This window comes from Patiria miniata, unplaced genomic scaffold, assembly GCF_015706575.1.
Source record: "Patiria miniata isolate m_02_andy unplaced genomic scaffold, ASM1570657v1 HiC_scaffold_16, whole genome shotgun sequence".
Classification (NCBI taxonomy): Eukaryota; Metazoa; Echinodermata; class Asteroidea; order Valvatida; family Asterinidae; genus Patiria; species Patiria miniata.
The window spans coordinates 1,579,414-1,605,125 of NW_024037054.1; the positions used below are offsets into that span (position 1 = coordinate 1,579,414).

The 25,712-nt window shown below is 41.5% G+C and overlaps 1 protein-coding gene across 2 annotated transcripts in view; it reads right to left on the bottom strand.

The window, feature by feature from the left end:
- Positions 1–2,810: 2,810 nt before the first annotated feature.
- The window catches only part of LOC119722630 (AP-4 complex subunit beta-1-like), a 60,913-nt gene continuing 38,011 nt past the window's right edge, over positions 2,811–25,712 (bottom strand). For both annotated transcript variants that reach the window (XM_038192835.1, XM_038192834.1), the window contains exons 12-18: positions 21,207–21,337; positions 20,107–20,272; positions 19,684–19,757; positions 16,389–16,500; positions 6,859–7,126; positions 4,741–4,876; positions 2,811–3,635 (exon numbers count right to left, since the gene is read on the bottom strand). In XM_038192835.1, the coding sequence (XP_038048763.1) occupies positions 3,492–3,635; positions 4,741–4,876; positions 6,859–7,126; positions 16,389–16,500; positions 19,684–19,757; positions 20,107–20,272; positions 21,207–21,337 (1,031 nt within the window). In that variant the 3' untranslated portion in view covers positions 2,811–3,491. The remainder of the gene's footprint in view (positions 3,636–4,740; positions 4,877–6,858; positions 7,127–16,388; positions 16,501–19,683; positions 19,758–20,106; positions 20,273–21,206; positions 21,338–25,712) is intronic.

Here is a 25,712-nt window from a genome sequence, read left to right on the forward strand (position 1 = left end):
ACCATTAAAAACTATCGTTCAAATTCAATTAGGGGCATGCAAATGTGCTCTTTATATATAGAATTTTTAAAAAGCATATGCATCCAATTCGGGCGATTCACAATGCAGTGCGCCACCAAGAGTTTGCTACGGATAGTTAATTTTTCCCAGTGCACTGTGGGAGATGGTCGACAAATTCGTAGCCTGGGACATTTGAAATTGTTGGTTTTTCCGGCCAGTAGTTTCGTAAGCGTATGATTCGAGTATCTGTTTGCCCTTTTCTTTTCCTTTTATCAATATGGCATTTTTTGTAAGGCGGCAGAATTACGCTATGCACAATCTATAACAAATTAGCTCAAGTTTTCTACTGACACTCATTCAAATGAGCCATGTTTTGTCGACCGTAAACTTGAAAAATGGACACTCCATGGCAAACTCTTGGTGGCGCACTGCATTGTGAATCGCCCGAATTGAAATTGAATTTGAATTTAAGAAAATACTTGCAGGAATGATATTCACCTGGCTTTCCAAGGTGTACATATTTTTGACACTATGGTTTTAATAAAGCTTCCTGATATGTGATGCGTTTTCATTTTCATAATACTGTAGGTGATGCATTTTCGTTGTGTTTTCATATACTATCAGTGTATGTGACTTTCAAAGCAGTAAATTGTTCATTCATTGCTGTTATGGAACATTATGAAGTAACTGGACACTCCTCAATAATGATGCAAAAACAAAAATCTAATTAACAAGGATGTAGAACCAATAAAAAGATATAATTAGATCATCAATATAATAAAATTGATATGGAGAAAATGTGATTATCAATATATGCATTTGGTCTTTGGGTGTATGGTTTGCATGCATATCTCTCTTGAAATTGAATGAAGGATAAGCACCGTCTATTATCGATATTACTCGATTATTCAATATTATTTTGATATCGATATCGCCGATACCAATTTTTTAATCATATCGAAATATTTGATATTGAAGAATAATATCGAAACTATCTATCAAAGAAAATCGTTAAAATAAATCTCCTGTTTGGGCTTTTACTTTGAGTTTAACATTTGCTCTATAATGAAATAAACTTGGCGGCAACTTGTGCTTGAGACTCAAAATAAACACATTCCAAAATGACAAGCGACATAGCTTTGTGCTCTGCATTTGGGTCTCCCCAATGTAAAACCTAAAAAGAAACCTCCTGTTCTGGACAAAATGTCAGTGGAGACATTTGTTTTAAAAAGTTTGAGCAACGTGCTCCAGAGTTTTGGATTTTAATCAAATTTTCATATTTATGGTCTTTAAAGGGAATATACAACAATTGCTTTTGCTGTAATTTTCAGAAATGGATGGATTTTGGGGTTACTATTTATAGTAAATATTGTTACACTGACTTGTTTGAAGTTCTGCGCTAATAGATGCTAGAAAAACCATGAAAAACAATCATGTTGCTGTAGTTTGGTTCCCTGACCCCACTAAAGGTGAACGAAGCAATTTATAGACGTCAGGGAATCAGTCTAGCTGGCTTGTACCCGTTCGTAAGTATGTAATCGTTTGCAAAAAAAATGCGGACTAACAAAATATGGAAAATTGGAGGCAGTATTTGAAACAAGGTGGTTCTCGAACCACGCGTCTTGCCGGTTTCAAATGAGACCAATTTTACATTTTCAGCCTATTTTACAGCTTGACCTCAGATGACCTTGGACCTTGCCAAGGTTGCCATGTTGCATCTATGACTCAAGTTTGGTTCCAATTGGACTTGGAACTTTTCAAATGAGACAATTTTTTCGAAACTTTAACCAAAACACCACATACATATGGACGGACATACATATACATCACTGATCTCTATTATACCGACTGGATGGCGCTTCACGCCGTGGGGTGAAGTCACTGGATGCCATTTTGACACTCCTTTTGGTCACTTAAAAACATATATGCAAATGAAATAAAATTATATATTTGAACAAATATTAACATGAGTAATATAGCACTGTGGGCAAAATGAATAAATGAAAACGTGTTTGACGATCAAAAATCGCTTCTTAAACTGTTATAATTCTGTGCTTTTTATATACCGATCCGTGCGTTGTGGGGCTTTTGAGGGAGCTTCAAAATGGCCACCGCGTGTGTGCGAGGGCGTCACGGTCTTGTGCACACGCATAATGGTTGAAGCGCTATCCAGTCAGTATAATAGAGATCAGTGGTATACATATGGACGGACATACGAACACAAAAAAGTGATCTCATGGTCTCTTTCCCGAACTTGTTCAGGCGAGACAAAAAGTCCAACGCTGGTCCGTCTTTGATACAAAAATACCACTTTTGTTGAAAATGACAGCACACCAGGTGCCAAGATTTTACAGAATGCTTTAGACTGTCATTCACGATAGTTCAGTTAGATTTTTCATAGTAAATTGGTAGTTTTGTTTTTTGATGTTAGCAAATGGTGTATTTTCCCTTTAACTTTTACATGGGATAATCGATATATAGAATATTCTCGATTTTGGATTTCCGATATATCAATTATTTTATCGAAAATTCTAATATCAATAGTGCTTAATGACAGATCTCCAAATTTATTAAATGAATGAGGCGAACTCTAAATAGACTCATTGCACAGAATGGCCTGACCAAGGACAGGATTTGTTATGCGAGTTCAGTACAAATCAATATGTCTACTCATATGTATCATCCAGGAACAACGATCTGCCCTCACTCAGTCAGGGCGCGTAATGAAAAGGCTGAATCTACAAACAAACTGCAGTAGCAACTGGATTAGCAAAGTCACATTAATAAAAATGCACAACAAGAACCTGAAATTAGGCGGGGAATGCCTGTTGTTATTAGTATATTCAGTATTATTTATGATTATGATTACAAACTATACACATGGTATGGCATTATATATTTTCAGTAGGCCATGTCATGGACTTCTAAGAAAACTTTATTTGTGCTGCATTGCTTTCTTTAAATTTTTACTGCACTTAACATTTTAAAACATAAAATTCATCAAACAAAGTGGAAAATAATCTAGGTTTCTGAAAACACTCTTTGTATCTATCAACTGAACATTAAGCTAATCATTTAATTCTTGAAAGATTTTTGTGAAACAAATGTCTTACATGAGTGAAGCCACTTTGTATCAGAGATAGTTTAACGCAGGACAAAAAAGGGGCAAAAGAAACCAAGATTAACAAAAATCACATGAGAAACAATGACTAGATTCAGTTTCAATAAATGTTTAGTTGAATAAAAAATATGAATACAGGCTGGCATTGAGTCTGTATTTTCAAGGATGCTGCATCAGTTCTCTGTCACCTGAGCTTTCAAATGCCATGGTCTCTCAATTGGTCATTTTTCTTGTGTAGCCAGGATCACACTATGAGTAGCAGTGCTGCACATATGGGGAATTGTAATTGGGAATCACTCGGTCTCAGATAATGTCAAATGAAGTCCAACTTTGTCATATTGCATAATGTTCACTGAGAAGTGCAGTGCCTTCAAGAAACAGCATCAAGAATTAATTTCATTACCGCAGATGTCACCCACTGTTGATCTTCCTGGCACTTAATGTCAAAGGTCAGGAGGTCAGTCTCTGAATGTAGGTTAACCTCCATTAGGTAAAGCTGATCAGTGTTTGCCTCCTGCAAACAAAAACATGACCACAAGTTCATGGAAGAGTGAGCATTTAACGTTGCCTTAAAGGCAACTTGGCAGACTTGCTAAACTATTTTTTGAGAGACTCTAATTAAACAGGCTAATAAAATGTATGTTACAGTGTCAACAGAATAAGATGTAAACAAAAAAAACCAAGGCTTTATACCCCCCAAAACCTCCCCCCCCAAAAAAAAATGGCAGTAGCAAATGTTAGATGACGTATATGCAAACGCCCCCTCCCCCTAAAAACACCAGTCTTGAGAAGGGTGTATTTGTACACTATTACCTAATATAGTGTGCATGATTGTAGGATTTTATCAGTGCTCCCCATTGAAAATATGGTACTAGGCCTCCCCCCACCCCCAATTGATTTTTGGAGGGCAAAGAGTCCAGAGAAAAAAACAGTCTACATTTCAGCACGCCACCCTGCAAAAATGTCTGGATCCACCCGGCTAACCCCCAAAATATAGGCTCTATCTACATTTATATGCATATTTCACGTGCAAACCAGTACAGTATGCACAAGCGGTGTCCCATCCGGGGCCGTATCATAAGTCCGACGCCTCATAGGTCCGACGCCTCATAAGTCAGAAATTTCGGACTTATGAGGCGTCGAACTTATGAGGCATAACATTTATTTATTCCGCCTCATAGGTCCGACGCCTCATAAGTCCGACAACGGAAAAACGAAATGTTCAATTTGTCGGACTTACGAGGCGTCGGAGCTATGAGGCGTCGGAGCTATGAGGCGTCAGATCTATGAGACGTCGGACTTGTGAGGCGTCAGACCTATGAGGCGTCGGACTTATGGGCCTTTATTTGGTTAGGGGATGCGATTTTGTCGGACTTATGAGGCGTCGGACCTATGAGGCGTCGGACTTATGAGCGGACCCCTCCCATCCAAGGGGCTCTCAAAGTAGTAAAAACGCGCCCTCTTTGTTGGCGCACGGAGCCCATAGTAAATATGTTTAAAAACAACCAAACTATTGTACAGAGGCAGCAACAAAGACAAATTCACACCAAAAAATGATCAATATACTGCTAAAAATGAAATAACACCCAACACTTTTATGGTTAAAAAATCCTACCTACCTTTGCATACAGGAATGCCTTCCAAGGGTCCGAGCCTTCTGGGGATATTGCCATGGCTTGCCAGCCTAATCCTGCCAAGCGATCTTGGATATCATTTGGAGGTACTGACTCCAACAGTGGAAGTTGCTGCTGTTTGCTAAAAATAAATCATATCATTTCCTTTAATTCCAAAAGAAATGACGGGAAAATATTCATACATCATGAACTTGGAAAGGGTTTAAACCAAAACTCTGCATGCAAAAACCTACACTTGGAACAGCACAACTCTTCACTTTGATGTAATTTTAGATATTGAGTTTTGCCATTGACAGACGTAAAAAAAAGAGAGCGAAGAGTGTTGTTTGTTGAGGGCACTTCAGCACCATTCTGTCATTCAACAGCATTCAATACTCTGGCACAATCACTTGAAAATGTCATTCATTTGCAAATGCCGCTGCTTTTGTATACCTTCAACTGACGTCTAGAAAGTTGAACAATAAATAAAAGTTATTTTGCCATGTCGTAACCAGTTCACATGGTTTCGATCCAACTCGGACCCAAACCAAGTCGGACCCAAGCCAACTCGGACCCATGCCAACTCGGACCCACTACCAACTCGGACCCACGCCAACTCGGACCCACTACCAACTCGGACCCACTACCAACTCGGACCCACTACCAACTCGGACCCACAACCAACTCGGACCCACTACCAACTCGGACCCATGCATGACCAACTCGGACCCATCGTTTACAATCATTCGACAGCGTTTTCAATCATTCGACAATTTCATGAAATTTGTCCACTTAATGACTTATCATGCTGTTCAGTATAAATTTTCATTGTAGTCGTCAGGTAAAATATCTGTATTGCAGCAGTTTGTCGTGGTTGTAAAGCCCATTGAAATGCTATTTTGAAATGCGCTTTAAAAGTGTAATTAATTATTTATTTTTATTATTTGTTTCCATTGAAACATATTGCGCTTTAACCGAAAGTAATTAAAATTAAAGTTTAACCAATTATTCATTTTCATATTTGACATCATTCACGCCATCTTGCTCAATTTAACAGCAATTTATTTCATTTTTAATTCAACCACATAAATTGAGAACAGATCTTCATAGAAAAATAAATTGGAAAGTATGACATTGAAACATGAACACTTTCAAACATGACATTATTAATTCAATAAATATAAGTAAACATTATAAGCCATTAAATAAAATAAATAAGGTATAAAAACAAAGTCTATTCTAATCTCTACATGTACATGTATTTAAAAAAAAATCCATAAACACCATTGCATACACTTCAAGGAAAACGAAGGTTCCATAATAAATGAAGTATAAAAAGTCAAATTCTGATTTTTTTCGGGTAATCGATCGAGCTTGGAAATACATGTCGGGTTCCATAATATATTTATAAAAAAAAAGTTATTAAAAAAAACAATATGAAAAATTAAACAATGTCGTATAAAAAACCCACAAACTTCAAGGACAGCATGTGAATTATTAAAAAAAACAATCAATTACAACTTGGATGTGGGCAGGACAAATTCGGATTTTTCGGGTAATCGATAGAGCTTGGAAATACATGTCGGGTTCCATAATATATTTATAAAAGAAAAGTTACATAAAAAAAGTGAATGAGTAATAAGAGAGCAAAATCAACGTAGTATGATCAAACAACAAAACTAAAAGCCCAATTCTGACCAATATAATTACAGAATATCTTCACTATATAAGCACTGTAACATTAAGATGACCTATAAATATAATCTCTGAAATTAATGATTAAGTCATTGTTGGGTCCGAGTTGGTCGTGCTTGGGTCCGAGTTGGTAGTGGGTCCGAGTTGGTCTTGGGTCCGAGTTGGTAGTGGGTCCGAGTTGGTCTTGGGTCCGAGTTGGTAGTGGGTCCGAGTTGGTGGTGGGTCCGAGTTGGCGTGGGTCCGAGTTGGCGTGGGTCCGACTTGGCATGGGTCCGACTTGGTTTGGGTCCGAGTTGACCTGATGCCGTTCACATGCACTATTACTACTTGGGACATGCCATCATTCAGCCGAGTTGGGACAGACAGATAGTAGTCATTTCACACACAAATCCCATTGTAAGTCCATAAGTATGTTATGATCATTTATACCTGCTTTTCCATAACATCCATTTCCCCTCAAATTCCTCAGGTGACAAGCTGATGGTTGGAGCAAACTTGATCTCAGATACAACTTGCGAGGTCACGTCTGATCTGATCTCAGTTGTTACCTCATTCAGGTCAAGCAGTTGACTTGTCTCGGGCATGCACAGCTCAGTTTCATCAGGTTTTGATACAGTCACTGGGTGTAGTGACTGGGAGTAGACCTTGGATTTTCCAATGAGTTTAGATTGCTGGACCTCTTGCCATTTGTCTGCCCCTGTGGACATAAAGAGAGTTCTTAAAGATAGGTACTTATATTTAATTCATAAATACCTCAGACAGTTTAGCCATTCCTATTGGTCGACAGCCCGTCACGTGGCCGGTATTAAACGGATGATAAAGACATGGCTAGCTGGTCTTAAACACTTTTCCAGTGTCACAATAAAATGTGGACTCCTAAAAATCCAGTGCCTCTTATCGTTTCATTGGTTGAACGTTCACAATCCTCACGTAGGCATGCGCAACACTACCAGGGAGTTAGAATTTTATAGTTCAAAATTCAAAACGCAATGCGCCAGGTGCGTTCTGCGCGACATCGCGTAGAACATGATACGCGCGCGTCAATCTCCATAAAAGGGTTGTTTTCATCTTACTCGCCAGCTGAACACTCCATTATTTTGCAGGAGGGATGTTTCAAAAAGCATAAAGTGAATTTGTTGAACAAAATCGGGATGTTTTGAACGAATTATATGATTTTTTTTTACCGAAAAGGTATTTATGAATGGGAATAAATATGTACTCCGTCGGTATTTATCACTCTGTTTAATACCACTTAGAGTCTGGGTGCTGATAATTACCCTCGCCTCCGGCTCGGGTAATTATCAGCACCCAGACTCTAAGTGGTATTAAACAGAGTGATAAAAACCTCCGGAGCACACATTTATTCCCTTATTAGCAATGCTTTCTGTCGTATGTCCATGCATTATGATACGTTCTGTGAGGGACACCAACTACACGTTCCATGAGTTACAGTGTGTATTAAAATGGCGGCGCCCATGCCACGAGTTCCTGTGAAGCCTCGGTGAGTTCGTTCCATTATTTACTGGTTTGAAAGGACCCATAAACACAACATGGTGGCAGCGGTGGTCCCAGTAAATGTTTGCGGACATAGTCAGTGACATTGTGACTATATCACGTCAGGTAGTTGGACATTTTGTGGCAAAACAAACCGTTATTTTTCGTCCGATTCGCCACGTTCGTACGTGTGTCTAACGTACATCGATCATGTCGCAGTCACAGGGGGCGCCCTATAGTTCAGCTTTGATCGGACGGCTCGATCCATATGACCAAGTAGAAGAAATCACCAACTACCTCGAACGATTGGACCTGTATTTCAAGGCCAATGACATTTCTCCAGCCAAGCAGTCTGCTGTTCTGCTGAGTTGTATCGGAGCAAATGTGTACAAAACTGTGAAGAGCCTTTCTGAACCTGTGGCAGTCACTGAAAAGACTTACGCTGAACTGTGTACTCTGCTCAAATCGCACTACGGGCCCAAACGACTGGTGATTGCTGAACGATTCCGGTTTTATCAGCGCAATCAAAATGCTGGTGAGACTGTAGCACAGTATTCTGTGGAATTGCAAACCTTGGCTGGACCGTGTAAATTCGGTTCTTTTCTTGATGATGCCCTTCGCGACCGGCTAGTTTGCGGCATACGCAGTTTGTTCATCCAGAAACACTTGCTCACCAAAGATGGCCTGACATTCTCCAAAGCCACCGAACTTGCCAAAACGCTTGAAACAGCCACAAAGGATCAGCAGGACATTAAGGCCCGGGGAGATAGTAATACTACTACAGTCCAGGCAGTCCATCAGGTGCAGCAGCGCCAGAAGCAACGCTCCACCAAACCTCCCATGAGAAGGGATCAGCGATCCTCGTACCCCAGACTGAGTGGTCCCCTTTGCCAGAATTGCGGCTACGCCTCAACCCATAGAACTTGTCCTGCCAAGGGACAACACTGTAAGAGCTGCAATAAGATCGGCCACTTTTCAAAAGTCTGCCGATCAAGGCCCAAACAGATGCGAGCAGTTCTCCAGACAGATCCAGAACAAGAGGATGAAACCTGTACTTTTGCAGAGAACGAGTTCTTTGTTGGTGCCATACGCCGACAGCAACTGCCCATCGATGACGTTTGGAGACAGGACCTCCATGTACATGGACAGACTGTGTCATTCCTACTTGACACAGGCTCTGAGGTCAATATCCTCCCGCTTGACATCTTCAACGCGCTGAATGTCCCCGATAAGACCCTACAGCCGTCCTCCACTCGCCTTACAGGATTCTTCGGGGGAAAAGCCACACCAATCGGCCAGACCAGACTCATTTGCCAAGTCAAGGGCAAAACTCAAAGCTTGCTGTTCCTCATCTTGCCTCAGGGAGAACCAGTCATAGGCAAGCATGCCTGTGACTCGCTTGGATTGGTCCACAGAGTCTACACTCTACTCAGCCATGAGAGTGTTTTTGAAGGGGGTGGATGTCTGCATGGACAAGCAGTTAGCATCAAGGTAGACGAAGCCACCACCCCTTACTGCGTCATGACTCCTCGTCGTATCCCCATTCCTCTCATGCCCAAACTGAAAGAGGAGCTGGAGAGGATGGAGCAACAGAACATCATTCAGCGTATCACTGACCCCACAGATTGGTGCTCGCCTATTGTGATAGCGCCGAAAAAGAATGGTGACATTCGCCTATGCGTAGACCTCAGACGACTGAACAAAGCAGTTGTCAGGGAGAGGTTTACCATACCAACCGTCGAAGAAGTCCTCGGCAAAGTCGCTGGCGCCCAGATATTCTCCCTGCTAGATGCCAAGCATGGCTTCTGGCAAGTACCACTGACAGAGGAAAGCCAGAAGTTCACTACCTTCATTACACCATTCGGGCGTTACTGCTTTAAACGCCTTCCATTTGGCATCACATCGGCACCAGAAATATATCAACGCATCATGTGCGACCTTCTAACCGACATACCCGGGGTCGTGGTGTACATGGACGACGTACTGATCACCGGTCGCACAAAAGAAGAACACGATGAAAGACTCCAGCGCATTCTCGAAATTGTGCAGAACGCTGGACTACAGCTGAACAAGGACAAATGCAAAATCGCCCAAACAAAGGTCGACTTCCTCGGCATGAAGCTTGATAAAGACGGCATCCATGCCGACCCTGCAAAGATAGCAGCGATCATCCAAATGCCACCGCCAACCACCAAAACCGAAGTCAAACGACTAATGGGGATGATCAACTGGCTTGCGCGATTCATTCCCCATGTCTCTTCAGTCGCTGCACCAATTAATGACCTACTGAAGAGTGATGTCAGCTGGGTGTGGGGATCACCACAGCAGTCAGCTTTTCGCAGCATTAAGACACTCCTAACATCAGCTCCTGCACTCGCTTTCTATGATCCAAATAAGCCGACCATGGTTAGCGCTGATGCAAGCGAATACGGACTGGGTGGATGTATTCTGCAGCAACAAGATGACAAACAGTGGAAGCCAGTGGCGTACTGTTCAAGAAGCCTCACTCCATCTGAACGACGCTACGCGCAGATAGAGAAAGAGCTGTTGGCCTCGGTGTGGTCGTGCGAGAGGTCTTACGTATACCTTCGAGGCCTTCACGTCACCATACAGACTGACCATAAACCGCTGGTTCCACTCATCAACAATAAGGATCTGTGTGACGCTCCGCTGAGGTGTCAATGACTTCTTATGCGTCTCATGAAGTACCACTGCACTGCAGAGTACGTACCTGGCAAACTCCTCACTGTGGCCGATACCCTGTCTCGCGCACCCTTGAAGTCATCGGTCACTGAAAGCGACAACCTTCCAGACGAAGTTGAAGCACATGTCCATATGGTCACAAGCCACTGGCCAGTCTCCCAGAGGAAATTGGACGAGATCAAACGTGAAACTGCCCTCGATGAAGTGCTGGTGCAAGTCGCATCACACATTCGCAGTGGCTGGCCAAAGTACTCCCGCGACATTGAATCAACAACAGTGAAGCTCTACTGGGAGAACCAAGACAACCTCAGCTTCGTCCAGGGGATCCTCACCCATGGCGACCGCATCGTCATCCCGGCAAATATGCGCCAAGAGATGCTGTTGAGGATCCACGAAGGTCACCAGGGAATATCAAAGTCCAGAGCCCGAGCTGCTCAAGCCGTTTGGTGGCCAGGTATTGGGAGCGACATTGCCCAGTACATAGAGAAATGCTCCTTCTGTCAGACCAAGCAGTCAGCACAGCGAGCGGAACCTCTAATCTCGACTCCGCTTCCTGAACGACCTTGGCAACGTCTTGCCTGTGATCTGGCAGAGGTCAATGGGAGACACTACATAGTCCTAGTCGACTACTTTTCGCGATGGATTGAGGTCCATCATCTCCCGACAACAACGTCGTTGGCCGTCATTAACTTTTTGAAGGCCACTTTCGCCCGTTTTGGCATTCCTGAGGTTATCGTCACCGATAATGGGCCACAGTTCCTGACCGAGTTCAACCAATTTGAGTATGACATCCAACATCTCACATCTAGCCCAAACTACCCTCAGGCGAATGGAATGGCCGAGAAGGCAGTCCACATTGCTAAATCCATGCTCCGGCAGCCTGATCCTCTGCGAGCATTGCTGACCTACCGATCCACACCAATCCCAGGCCTCAACCTTAGTCCTGCACGCCTGCTGATGGGTCGCGAACTACGCACAACATTGCCAACACTCCCTCGCAATCTCCGTCCCAAGGTGATCAACACGCACCAGTTGAAGGCAGCCGACAAGCAACGTAAGGCCAAGAGCGAGTCTTACTTCAACGAGAAGCATGGCGTCCGTAATCTGTGTGAGCTGAAACCAGGTGACACGGTGCGGATCCGCAACAAAACACATCTGAGTCCGTTGGGTGAGGTGGTTCGAAAAGCAGGTCCCCCACGCTCCTACATTGTCAACGTTCAGGGCGTCGAGTATCGTCGTAACCGTCGCCACTTGCTGCTTATCCCAGAACCAGAACCAGTTCTTGAAGTCCAGACCCCACCTGACCCAATTCACCCACAGAATCCCAAGCCAACAACAACAGTCAGACCACGACGCACAGGAAAACCTCCACGCTGGCACCAGGATTATGTGGTGTACTAAACCTGGCACTAAACTGGAACATTGAACTCTACACTCCACAGAACTGAACTCTAGATTGCTCACAAATCTGGACAATTTCAGGATTTTGGCACTTGAATAATCTCACATAATTTCAGACCTAAACAACCTTAACTGAACACACTTTCACAGCAGCATTCACAACATATGTTTTAATGCCAGAAAGCATTGCCATTTATTTACTGTTAACTATTGTTCATTGTTAATGTGTTTAACCAGTTTTGTTTGTTGACAGCTTAAAGGGGGGAGATGTCGTATGTCCATGCATTATGATACGTTCTGTGAGGGACACCAACTACACGTTCCATGAGTTACAGTGTGTATTAAAATGGCGGCGCCCATGCCACGAGTTCCTGTGAAGACTCGGTGAGTTCGTTCCATTATTTACTGGTTTGAAAGGACCCATAAACACAACACTTTCCAATGTCTGGTAGTATTGGATGGAATTTGATCTACAGCTACGGACCTTACTCAGGAGGAAGTCATTTTTGGTCATGTTCCCCGAGTGTACATTATAAATTGTGAACTGTTGAATGGGATGGTGACACACTATTTAGCATTCTAGCCTCACTTTCATTGATTTTAAATGTGGCTTAAAACATTAGGGTATGTTTAATCACACATTTTAAATTATTCACCAGGGCAGACTGGTATTAATTTGTAATTAACTTTATGTCATTGCTTTTATTTCTCTTCGCAACTTCCAAAAACAATTTTACCTCGCTTTCAGTTAAATATGGCCGACTCGTGAATAAAGCTTATAGCTTCATAGTCTTCGAGTGATAAAACTATAAGTTGAACTTGAGTTTCAACTAGCTTTGACCAAAGCTGTCAACTTCTGTCTTCTGCATGGTGGATCACAGTAAACAGTTGGTCTAATTTGGTCTAATTATGGCTTAGATGTGCTCCAGCTACATGTCTGATCCAACCCAAGCCTTCTTGGACATACATGCATGTGAATGTATTACATTCATCAAGCAAGAAACACAAACAGATCCAGCCAATCAGAGACCAAATTGTCTGGCAGCCTTGATTCAATGGTTGTCACTAGCGAGGTGAGTTTATCTATAATTAACACTCTATTTTCATTAGATGGTTACTCTTGGGGGTGGGATGGGTCTGTGACTGGTGATAACATACTGCAGACCGTGTAGACATCGGAGGGGTAATTGTTTGAATTGTACAGCAGGGCTTGGATGGTGGTGTACACTTTACAAAACTGATGGACTACTTCATGTACTCAGTGCTGCTCTGCATATAAACTGGTACAATAAGAAACTAGTTTATACAGGGTGAGTTAAAAAATCCGAAACCCAAGTGTCGGGACTATTGCTTTAGTGAAGTTCTGCAAGTAGCACTTTCAAAATCTAGGATTTGAAAGCCCAATTCGTAAGCTTTCTTTTAGTACAAAAATCATTCAAATCACTCCATGTACTTTTTAAATAACAGAATTTTAAACACAACCACCGTTTTAAAGTTCTGTCCACATATCACAAAAACGGTGTGCGTTCTTTCAGCAAAATGAAAACAATTCACACACATCCCTATGTGATTTGTTTTCGTTTTGCTGAAAGAACACTTACTTCTTGTAATCCGTTGACAGAACATTAAAATAGTGGTTTTGTTTAAAATTCCGTAACTAACTTGATTTGAAGAACTTTGGTGAAAATTTTCTCCATGATTTGAATCTAAGGACAGTTAATGAAAATTGGATTCTTCTGAGGGACACCCTCAACGCACTTACTGAAAAGTTCATCCCATCCAAGTACTCCTCAACGAGATTTAACTTGCCATGGTTTTCTCCTGCGCTCCGTCGTCAAAGCAGAAAGCTTCAATGTATGTATAATAAACAGAAGAAAACTAACTCTGCTGAGGACTCCATACTGTTCAGAAGCGCCCAGAAAATGTATAAAAGAAACCTCAACAGAGCTCACCAGCAATATATCTCCAGTATGCTTGAGGAAGATCTCCAACATAACCCAAAAAAGTTCTGGAAATATGTCAAATCAAAACGAACTGACAATGTAGGCGTCCATCCACTGAAGAATGGCACTGACACCGTTTCAGACCAAGTTGGGAAGGCAAACATTCTCAACTCCTTCTTCAAATCAGTTTTCACCAAGGAAAACACATCCAACCTCCCTAACCTACAGCAGTCTGTTCCAGACATTGAATCACTTGAGATCGTGGCGAGGGTATCGAGAAACTTCTTCGTTATTTGAACCCCTCCAAGGCTTCGGGACCAGATAACATTCCTAATAAAATCCTTAAGGAATGCAGCGTGGAGTTGGCACCACTACTAGCAGGGCTGTTTAACCAATCCTTAAAATCTGGTGACCTCCCAGATGACTGGACTACAGCCAATGTGTCTCCTGTCTTCAAAAAAGGCAGTAAAAGTGACCCCAGTAACTACCGCCCCATATCACTAACATCAGTGGTATGTAAATGTCTTGAGCACGTCATCCATCGTCATATAATGTTCCACATTGAGCGGTACCAGATTCTGACAGACTGTCAACATGGGTTTAGAAAAAGCAGAGGGTGTGACACTCAACTCCTCATTATTATTGATGACATAGCTAAATCAATCGAGAAAGGCAAACAGGTTGACGCAATATTACTTGATTTCTCGAAAGCGTTCGATCGCGTCCCACATCAGAGGCTTCTCACCAAACTGTGGCACTATGGCATCACCGGTAATGTGCACAAGTGGATTTTAACTTTCCTTACAACACGTACCCAGCAAGTCGTCCTGGAGGGTAAAAGTTCTACAACAGCTGAAGTTTTATCTGGAGTCCCCCTGGGCACTGTCTTGGGACCCCTGATGTTTCTCCTCTACGTTAATGACATCCCTTCATATGTTCCTTCGAAAATCAGACTGTTCGCTGATGACGCCATACTTTACAGAGAAGTAGAAGAAACATCTGACGCTACATCCCTGCAAAACGATTTGGATGCTCTGTGCAGATGGGAGAGGGAATGGGAAATGAAATTCAATCCAGACAAATGCCTTGTCATGCATATCACCACCAAAAAGGATCCACTCATCAGTACGTACAAAATCAACCAGAGACCTCTCCAAACTACTACCAATCACCCATATCTTGGCCTCATCCTGAGTGCTGACTGTAGCTGGTCGTCTCACATCAACAAAATTACCAACAACGCTAGGCAGACCATTGGCATCATCAGAAGAAACTTCAAATCCTGTAGCAGAAAGGTTAAATCCCAACTTTACCAGTCTCTCGCCCGCCCCAAACTAGAGTATGGTGTCTGCGGCTGGGCCACCTTCACTGAGGAAGAAAAAAACCAAATTGAAGGTATCCAGAGATACGCTGCCAGGATGTGTTGTAACAACTTCACCAGGCTTGCCAGTGTCACAGATATGTTGAACCAGCTTGGTTGGCCTCTACTTGAAACACGTCGCTCCATTGCTAGACTAATCATGATGTACAAGATCTCTCGCAACCTCGTTGAAGTCAAACACGACCTTAGGCCCAAAACAAAAACCCTTAGGAGCTCGCACCAGTTTTCATACCACCGACCCAACGCTAAATCCAAGTTCTATAGCACCAGTTTCTACCCGTCAACGATCCCCATCTGGAACGACCTGCCAAACACTATCATCACCATACCCGACTTAAACCAGTTTAAACAAGCCTTAGTAGACCACGTCATTGGGGAGGGAACCAAAACCCAAGTCAACTAGCTCCAGCACAGCCGCCCCAACTCTAGCGGGATGCGGATTCTACTGTTTAGCTGGAGCAACTGATACAGATACAGATACAGAAAAGCATACGAGTGATTTGACTGATTCTTGTACTAAAAGAAAACTTATGAATTGGGCTTTCATATGATAGATTTTGAAAGTGCTACATGCAGAACTTCACTAAAACAATGGTCCCCACATTTGGGTTTCGTTTTTTTTTACTCACCCTGTATAATCATTATTGTTGGACATTTCTCATTGAACTAAAATCCAAAATAAACGTTTTGCCCCCGAAATGTCTGGTTAAATTTGATACCTCAATTGGGAACTCTGTAAAAAATAACAAAAGCGCAAGCACTGAAGCTCCTGAAACCCCAAAACTTGCACTTAGCGAGATTTTCAATTGAATGCAGTGATGCAGGCCCCGCATTCAATTGTGGTTTGCAGTGCCCATTGAAAATCTCGCTAAAAGCAACTTTGAGTTTTGGGGTTTCAGGAGCTTCAGCACTACCGCTCTCGTTACACACAGTGTTCCCAGGTGAGGTATCAAATGGAACCGGAAAGTTTTATCATGAAATTTCTGTTTTATTTAAATGGATTTTTAATTGAATATTATCAATTGGTATGCTACTACCAAAGAGTAAAGCTACAGAGTTGAAATGCTGAAGATTGGATGACAATGAGCTGGTTCCATCAGTTGGTAGAATCCCCAAATGTGGTTGAGATGTGCAGATGATATCTCTAGCCTGCAAAGCAAAGACAGGATTGCTCTTCAGTGCAAATCAGAAATTGAGAGTAATTGCACAAACGTTTGGACATTGTTGAACATTTGTGTTGCATTGTGCTACATTTGGCATACTTTATGCATGATCAAACTTGTACTTACTAGCTAACAATGGAAAGCAAGTGACTGTTTCTAAGGATATCAAGCTGCTCAGCAAAATATTATAAAAAGGACTTGTTTTTTTCTGTTTGCGCTACTATTTGGATACAAAACATATTTGTTTTGTCTTTCTGTTGGAAAGTCATTGTATGTGATTTAAAGAGTGAGCAAAGGTGAATAGATCCTGTATAAGAAATACATGTAATTAGTAAACGGAGAAAAGACCAGTAGGTAGTATGAAAATGTGGGATACACTTAAAATATCACATACAAATAGTGAATATAGTATGCAATTAAGCTACTGCAAACTGTTAACTGACTATGATTGGCCTGAATTACACAAACCAACAAAATTAGCTGGCCTAACATTTTCAGTAATAAGCAAGACATTTCTCAAAGGCAAATCCTTTGTGCAAAATGCCTGGACGAAGACCTACAGGAAAATATTTTGTTTTAATAATCAAATTAAATTGAGTTGTCATGATGACATTATTTCTTTTGTGTTTAATAATTAGAACCTTGACATTTGGCCTATGGGGTCCAAAAGTGACTGGCAATTGTAAGAACAACCCACGCAGCTGCACATACATGTACTAAGTCTCAAGTGGATATGCCAAGTTTTCTTGAGTTACATGTGTATGCTGAGAAGATTTCTGTTGTTTTAATCACAACAATCTTGACCTTTGGCCTCCAAAAAGTGACAGGTTTCGTAAGACCCCCAGACTAACCAAACTACCAACTTTGAAGTTGATATGACCACTCTTGTTTGTGTCATGGTGGGAAATCCATTTCTATTGTTTTATCCATAATGGCCCTGACCTTTGTCTTATGGGGTCCAAACTCATTAAGTTGCTCTAAGGTTCCACTAGCAAGCTACCTATCAAGGTTCATGATAGAGGGCGCTGCACCCCGATGACCACCCAGTGTACGAAGCTCCAGAATTTCATTTTAATTTTGCGTATTTTTTGCTGTTTTCTGTTGTTTTGACTGCAAAAACTGATTTCTACCGATGTAAGATGGCACACAGAACAACTTATGCTTCGTTATTTGTCGTGTTTGTGTCCATTTCCTGCAATTTGTGAAGACTTTTGCCGATACTGAGTCAACAACATTTGCATGTGAGTGGCCTCTACAACGCGCACGTATTGTGTATGAACGCAGTGAGCTGTTGATATTGCACGGGTTGCCAGCAGCCATTGCCCCACCTAATATTGACATTCCTGAAGACCTGCTTTCAAATCTACGAAATGGGGCAAAAAAAGGTGGACTAAGAGTTCGTCTTCGACGACGCAGATTCAACCCACCATTGCCTACCATCATCACAGGTAATGTGCAATCATTGTGCAATAAACTAGACGAACTGGCTTCAAATGTGAAGTACTTGCAAGTGTATAGAGACTGCAGTGTAATGTGCTTCACATTGTTAGCGCTTCAGATATTGGCTTTGTTTGTGAACGCCTACAATCCCGGCCAAAATGGTTGGGACACTTCCTGAGCCTGCCACGCTCACCCACTCCCCCGCTCCCCCGGTCAATGTTGTTCTCTCCAGCTGATGGAGCACACACCGCGCAATGAGAGACAACATTGAACGTGGGACGGGGGGGTTGGAGGCCCAGCGAGATTTGGCCAGGATTGTAGATAGAAACCACGAATCAGGGAAAACTTTGGGAGGCGGAGTTTGCATCTACATTAATCAAAAAAAGGGCAATAACATTTGTGTCAAGGAACGCCTTTGCTCACCTGACATCGAACTTTTGACTGTTGGCCTGTGGCCATACTATCTTCCCAGAGAATTTCCCACAGTTGTTTGTAAGCATTGTCTATATCCCACCACAAGCAGATGTTAACAATGCGGCATCTATAATCGCAGGAACCACTCAGAAGCTGGAAAGGCAATCCCCAGACGCAGTTGAACTTATTATGGGAGACTTCAATAGCTGTAGTCTTGATGTAGTGATGCCCTACTATCACCAATATGTTAACATTCCAACAAGAGGATAGCACACCCTCGACAAATGTTATGGTAATATCTCCCATGGTTACAGATCTAGAGCTTTTGAAAAAGCGCCGCTTGAATGTCGACCATGACATTAATCACCTGCTCCCAAAATATGCTTCGTGCTTCTCCCACATTACACACAATTTCTCTGGCAAATCAGTAGATAAATGTAAAGAAAAACATAAGCGCTCTCCATGAGATAGTAAAGGCGATCTCCATGAGATTATAAAGGCGATTGTAACTTCGCCACTCGCATTGTTTTTGTGTGTGTCAGCATCCGGGCCGCCATGTGTGCGGGTATAGCCACGCGGGCCTTGACCAATGTAATTGTCATTCACCAATTGTACAATGTAATGTCAGTTTACACAAGTTATATTACAAAATTATTTGGTTTTTCTTTAGTTGTAAGAGCTCACACAATTCTTCTTGAATTGAACATATTTTCTTGTGGAAGAATCTGAATCTTGCATGACTGACTTTGTCATCCAATGTGTCAAGCGGGTTGGTCTGATCCCGAAACAAATGTTCATATTAGAGCGCTCTCCGATGTTCGCATCGCATTCTACTTAGTAACATAAACATCATCATTTTGTATGCACGATTTCACCGACCTACGCAAGTTAAAGACATTGTGTAACTTGCACAAGTATTTGTGGCACAAGGATTTTGATTAAGCCATTTTATAACTTGGCAGAAAGTTTTGTGAAATGATTATGATGCAACACAAACAGTAAGAATTTTTAATACTACAATTTTTTTCAAAAATCTTGTAAAAAAATAACACAATGAGGTTGTCATGAAGTCACTTTAAGTTTTACATACAAGGTATTGTTAATCAACATACAAAGTTGTTACTCTTTAGTCTAGCATCATACAACACATGACTTTATCATGACATCACTTTTCATTGAGAACCTTTGGTACATGTTATTTTAAATTTCTAAAATTCCCCCAAGAAAAACATGTCCAGTCTTTGAACAAGATGCAACAAATCTAAACACAAAACATTATGAATAATGACATCAGAATTGATTCTCAAGTGAATACCTTTTGTACATCTTTGCTCAGGAGTCTGTAGTACATCAGTGCTTTCTCTCGAACATCAGGATCATCACTGGATTCTGAGAGGATAAAAGCAAACAAGATATTTATCTTGGAGATCTTAGCAAAGTATGAACTAGTCAGATGCATAAAAACATATTTTTTAAAGCATAACTGGGAAACATATAAGGAAGTTTCTAAAACATTTGGAATGTTCCCATGAGAATTTCCCTCTTTAAGATTGTTGAACAAGGACTATTCCTACTCAGAACAGCCTACATGTAGAAACAAACATCAGGTGTGCCGATTTTGGACTGGGTTTTTTTTGCTTACAGGCTAATGAAAGTTTAAGCTGCAAACATATTGTGTACACTGTTCCAACCTTGTAAAAGAGCACTCAATAAGGAACTCTGTTAGCATTTTTCTTACCAATGCAGCGTTGCAGAACTTTGCCCAGCATATCTTGACACTCAGCTGGCCTTGAAAAGAAGAGCTTGGTGGTAGTTGTGAGGAGACTGAGTTTGACCAACTTGCTGGGCTCTTCTTCCCAGGAATCAAGCATACTTTCAAGAATGTATGGAGCATCAAGGAGATCCTAAAAAAAAATGATCAATTCTTTTGATCACTGGGGTCGTTCAGACACCGTTTTAAGTTTCTGTAAAACGGTTTTATATTTAGACCGAATTGAGTTTAACTCATCACTAAAACGGCAACCTAAACCCCCTCGGAGGGAGGGTTTAGCGCTAAACCAGCCTGCTGTGTAACCAGCCTGCTGTGTAACCAGCCTGCTGTGTAACCAGCCTGCTGTGTAACCAGCCTGCTGTGTAACCAGCCTGCTGTGTAACCAGCCTGCTGTGTAACCAGCCTGCTGTGTAACCAGCCTGCTGTGTAACCAGCCTGCTGTGTAACCTGCCTGCTGTGTAACCTGCCTGCTGTGTAACCTGCCTGCTGTGTAACCAGCCTGCTGTGTAACCAGCCTGCTGTGTAACCTGCCTGCTGTGTCAGTTAATGGAGCTGAATATAAAAGAGCAGTCATTTTTAACCCTAATCACCCCAACTCCATCAAAATCCAACCGCCCATTTTGGTGGATTTTGGGGGACTTGGTCCAGAAGGCCTAGCATGACCAAATATTGATGGAGTATGATGGACTTGGGCCTAATGGCCTGAAGCAGTGCTAGGGGTATCCAATTGATTTGCCTAGCTTCTTGTACTGCTATTGTGATAAAAGCCATGTGTAGCAAGTCCATGAATGTCAACCAGTGCGTCAGTGGTGGATTCCATTATGTCATATAGTTTTGTATTGGACGCACAGTGATTGATGGATTTTGATGGACTTGGTCCAGTTCCTAGTAAAAGACCCCAGGGAGTTAGGGTTCATCTAAACATTTTACCTGTCTTGAAGATGTGGTGTCCATGCTCTTCAACAAATTCAATTTTTTTCTCCCGGCAACTTTTCAACTTGTACAATTTTTTCAATGAAAAAAAAAATGATAATGTTGTAATTTTCAGTCATTTGTGTTCAACCCACCTTGCCATGTTGTGCTATCAACCAGACCAAAGCTGTTTTCCCCCTGGGATCTTGGACAACATGCTCACAAACTGGCAACTTCGTAATCACACCAGTGATGTAGTCAATCAGGTTCTCATATCTTAGAATATCTGCATGAGGACAAAACTTCAAATTTGGCATAAATTGTACTCAGTCTGAGATAAGTCACATTGGTCCCTTTTGGCAAACTATGAGTGTACTTTCTTTATCCCTGTGTACTACCGTCATCTGTGTGTACCTACTATTTTCCTTTTTTTCTGGTCCAACGTAAGAAATCTTGATATTTACTCAGAGAGACTCATATTGATCTCACATCATTTAAAGACACCTTCCCCAAGGTACCAATAGCTTGATGTACATCACATTCATGCCCGTCAATCCTATGGGGAGGGGAGGAGAGAGGGGGGGGGGGGGAGGGGAGGGCAGGAGGGTTGGATGGGGGGGGGGGGAGGCATGTCCTTTTAATAATATTTGGGCGGGGGACGCCAATGGTGATGTCACTCAATAATTTATTCCAGTGCGTGTAGATTTTAACCAAATGTACAAAGTTTCAATCAAACTTCTTAGAACTCTCTAGACATTTAGCTATGAAAAAAAAAAAATCATTGAAAAAACATGGCCAATTACCAACCTGAATTAAAGTCTACTATGCCCCACCAGGATCTGTATCATATCAAGATTTCATTGTTAATCTTTTACTCAACCCACTGTAACATTATCTGGTTAATACCCACTCCACCCTCTCTGGACGCACACACACACGCACACAAGTGTGTATTTGCCTGCAATCGGGACCTATTGTCCCTCTATTGTTTGTACTCCTAACTTTTTAGGAAGACCTCCCATATGTTTTCTACACGAATCCAAATTGGGGACCTTTGGGAATTGGGGACCCTATTGTCCTCCATTGTTCAACGTCCCCTATTGAATGCAGAAACAAACTCACCCACACATCTTTGTAATCACCGGCAATCGTGGACCCCCTAATGTCCCTAATCCTCATTCGTAACTTTTTTTAGCAACAGCTCTCATTGGTTTTGTACACGAATTTCAATCAATGACTATCGGTCAATCGTGGACGTATTGTTTGTGCCCTAACCTAGGTCCACGATTGCCGGTGTTTACATACTCACGTACGCATCATGTACATGCCTCACAAACATGTATTGTACATGCACATTCCCACTATTCAGTATTTCTGACCACGAAATTAATTCTTTTAATCGTTTTGTGCAGGACTTTGATATAAAAAGGCAAAGGTCTACAGTGGTTTGAATAATACTTGACAGGTCGTATTTCGTTTGTGTATTAAAGGACATTAAACTCCACCCGTGACGTCACCCTATTGTCCTAGCGCTCCATTATTTTGCACGAATGGAGCGTTGGAGGCGATACCTCTCCATTCTTTTGGAGGGTAATAAAGCCTCCATCACTCCATTCCTACAAAATAATGGAGCGGGAAATAAAGAAACACCAAAAATGACACACTTATAGTTTTGCACAGATGCAACTTTACTACACCGTTTCTCAATGATAATTTTATGCATTTTCTTATATATTTCGTACAATGCTTAATACGTAAGTCAACAACCATTTTTTTTTTCGCACAGAATTTTCTCATTAGTCCTACACCGTTTCTCAAGTGGAATTTTATGCATCATTCGTACGATTACGTGAAATTTAGGAACCATTTATGTTTCTTATATAGCATGCTACACCGTTTCTCAAATGGAATTTTAGGCATCATTCCTACCTGTACGTGAAAGTCAAAAACCATTTTTGTTTCTAATACAGCATGCTTCACCGTTTCTCAAATAGAATTTTATGCATTTTCTTATACAATTTCTTACAGTGTTAAGACGAAAGTCAAGTACCATTTTTTTTCTTGTACAGAATGTTCGTATATAGTCATGTTACATGCAACAATATAAACGTTTCAACGATATAAATGTTTCACAGTTAAAGCAAATGTTTTGACAAGGTTCGCAGTACAGTTTATATCTCGATCTTGTTCCTGGGTTTCAATGCCTAGCATGCAGTCCTAGAAATTCTTGATCGGCAAGAACTCATCATCCTGAAAAAATGTGTAGGTCTTTTCCATGGTGTCCAAGAACAGTTGAAGGAAAATCACAAGTTCGTGCAATGTAAACCCGGAAGACTTGTAGCCGTTTTGCTTAAAAAATGCACCAAAATCTTAATCTTGCAATTTTGAGTGGTTTTAGCTCGTCCTTCCTTGTCCAATGATGAGTAGTTATAGTCTCGAGTTGCGTTGGTTACGAAGTAGTCCGACTGGAGATTGCCCGCTAGTTTGGACCCTCTTCATGACACTATCCACAGTCTGTAATGCCAGAATTAGAAGAAAACAAAATCAGAAAGTGGGTCAAACAATTAGACGGAAGCATAAGGTCATATTCCTGTAAATCCACTTAAGTCTTACAAAGCCGTAAAAGGCACAGGGTAGCATTGACGATTGCAAAGTGACGACACAGAGAGCTTCGAATTAGAACAGTCTTAGTGCAAACACGATTTCTGAATAAACTTCATCAGTTAGCAAATTAAACAATAAAGCTTAATGTATCTGACATTATCATGCTCAAAATACAACATTTAAATTTTTGATTTTATTAGCTGTTATTTTTACTTGACAAAAAGGGTAACTTCTTACCTTTAATACTCATACATGCAATCTTCATATTCATTTGGAGTGTCAAAATGAACTTTTATATGTCCCAGGCAAAGTTTGAAGCGGCCAGTAAATTATCATCCGATATATCCACGGAGCTAGTTTCAGCACCTATCAAAGACGGTTTCCTGGCACGCTATAATTCCACTGTATTCCACGTACGGCATTATTTCCATTATTTCCATTATTTCCATCAGCATATTCAAGAACGAATGCATGATGCCTGGGCGGGGTTTAGCATTTATACCAAGCGCGCCTAGAATCCAGCATTGTATTGGTTACGTAAGAACATATTCTTATTCGCAGTACAATTCTGTACGATTCCATTTATACTAATGCAGTTTACAGTTACGCAATAAGACAAAGCTTGTGTCTTTGTATGAAACAAAGTCGCTCCATTCGTGCAAAATAATGGAGCGCAAGAAACAATAGGGGGACGTCACGGGTGGAGTTTAAGTCGGATAATGCCGCTCGGTAACGCGCCATTCGTGGGTAAGAATGGCCCGAGGGCGAATCTTACCCACGAATGTCGCGTACCTCAGGCATTATCCTTTACATAATCTGATGTTTTTCATCTGAAATTTGGAATCCCACAGGGATCCAATACTTGGACCCAAAACTTTTATCATGTACTTCTAATTTTTACTTCATATTTTACTTCATATTTACGCCGATGACTTTCAGCTTTACATCACTTTTAATCTAAACATCCCAGGTAAAGCTGCTGATGGGAGGCTGTGGTCATGCATAGACCACATTAGCCACTGGATGACTGCAAATAAGTTGAAACTCAACAGCTCCCAAACTGAATTTTCATAACTGCTTCTCAAAACACTTTGCCCAAGCTTATCAATTATATCTTTCCAATTGACAATGAGTATGTGTCCCCATCCATTTCAGTGAGATATTTAGGAGTAACTTCCACTCATCCATGACCTGACCATGCCCTCTCAAGTTACAGCCCTCAATCAGTCAATCAATTTCACTGTACGCAACATTGCAAGAATCTGTCTTTTCATTGACCAGGAATTTGTACTCATGTCATGAGAGCCCCGACTCTGTCTGGACTTGACTGTGCCAGCTATCTTTTGGCTGGCTGAAGCAGCTCTTGAGATCTCACGACTGCAGCGTCTACAGAATAGGGTCCCTCGTATCATTTTCCAACTGCTGTGCCGACAGCCCTCTACTCCACTCTTACAATCACTTCACTGGCTTCCGATTCAAATACGCATGATTTTCAAAATCCTTCTACATGTGTACAAATCGCTCAATGGCCTCATTCCGATACCTCTCAGACAGCATTTCACTTAACAAATCATCGCAACAGGGTCTATTGCTCAGCCACAGATACTACACCACTTGTGGTGCCTTCTCTGAGGTCATTCTCTATCTGTGTCCCTAGATTGTGGAATGACCTCCCATCAACAATCAAATTGGCTCCTAACCCACAAACTCCCCAACGTCACCTGAAACACAACTGTTTGATCGATGTCTCATATTTTTGGTATCACTATTTATCTGATTATGCCATTGTACGTTGTTATGCTTTGTTGGTATATATTGTAAAGGGCAATGATCATTAGTTTGGAATTGCACTATATATTGGCAGGATTTTTATTATAACGCCATAACGGCAGTCAAAAGCGATCAAGTGACTGTGTTTAATAGTTAAGAATTCCATTGTAAATTTGATACAGCCATGCTTTGACTGGGTGTGATTAATATACTACGAGTTCCCTCTTTTGTCTGTTGATGGACTTTGACTAGTCACAGTGGTTTACATGAATGTTATCTTAATGTTT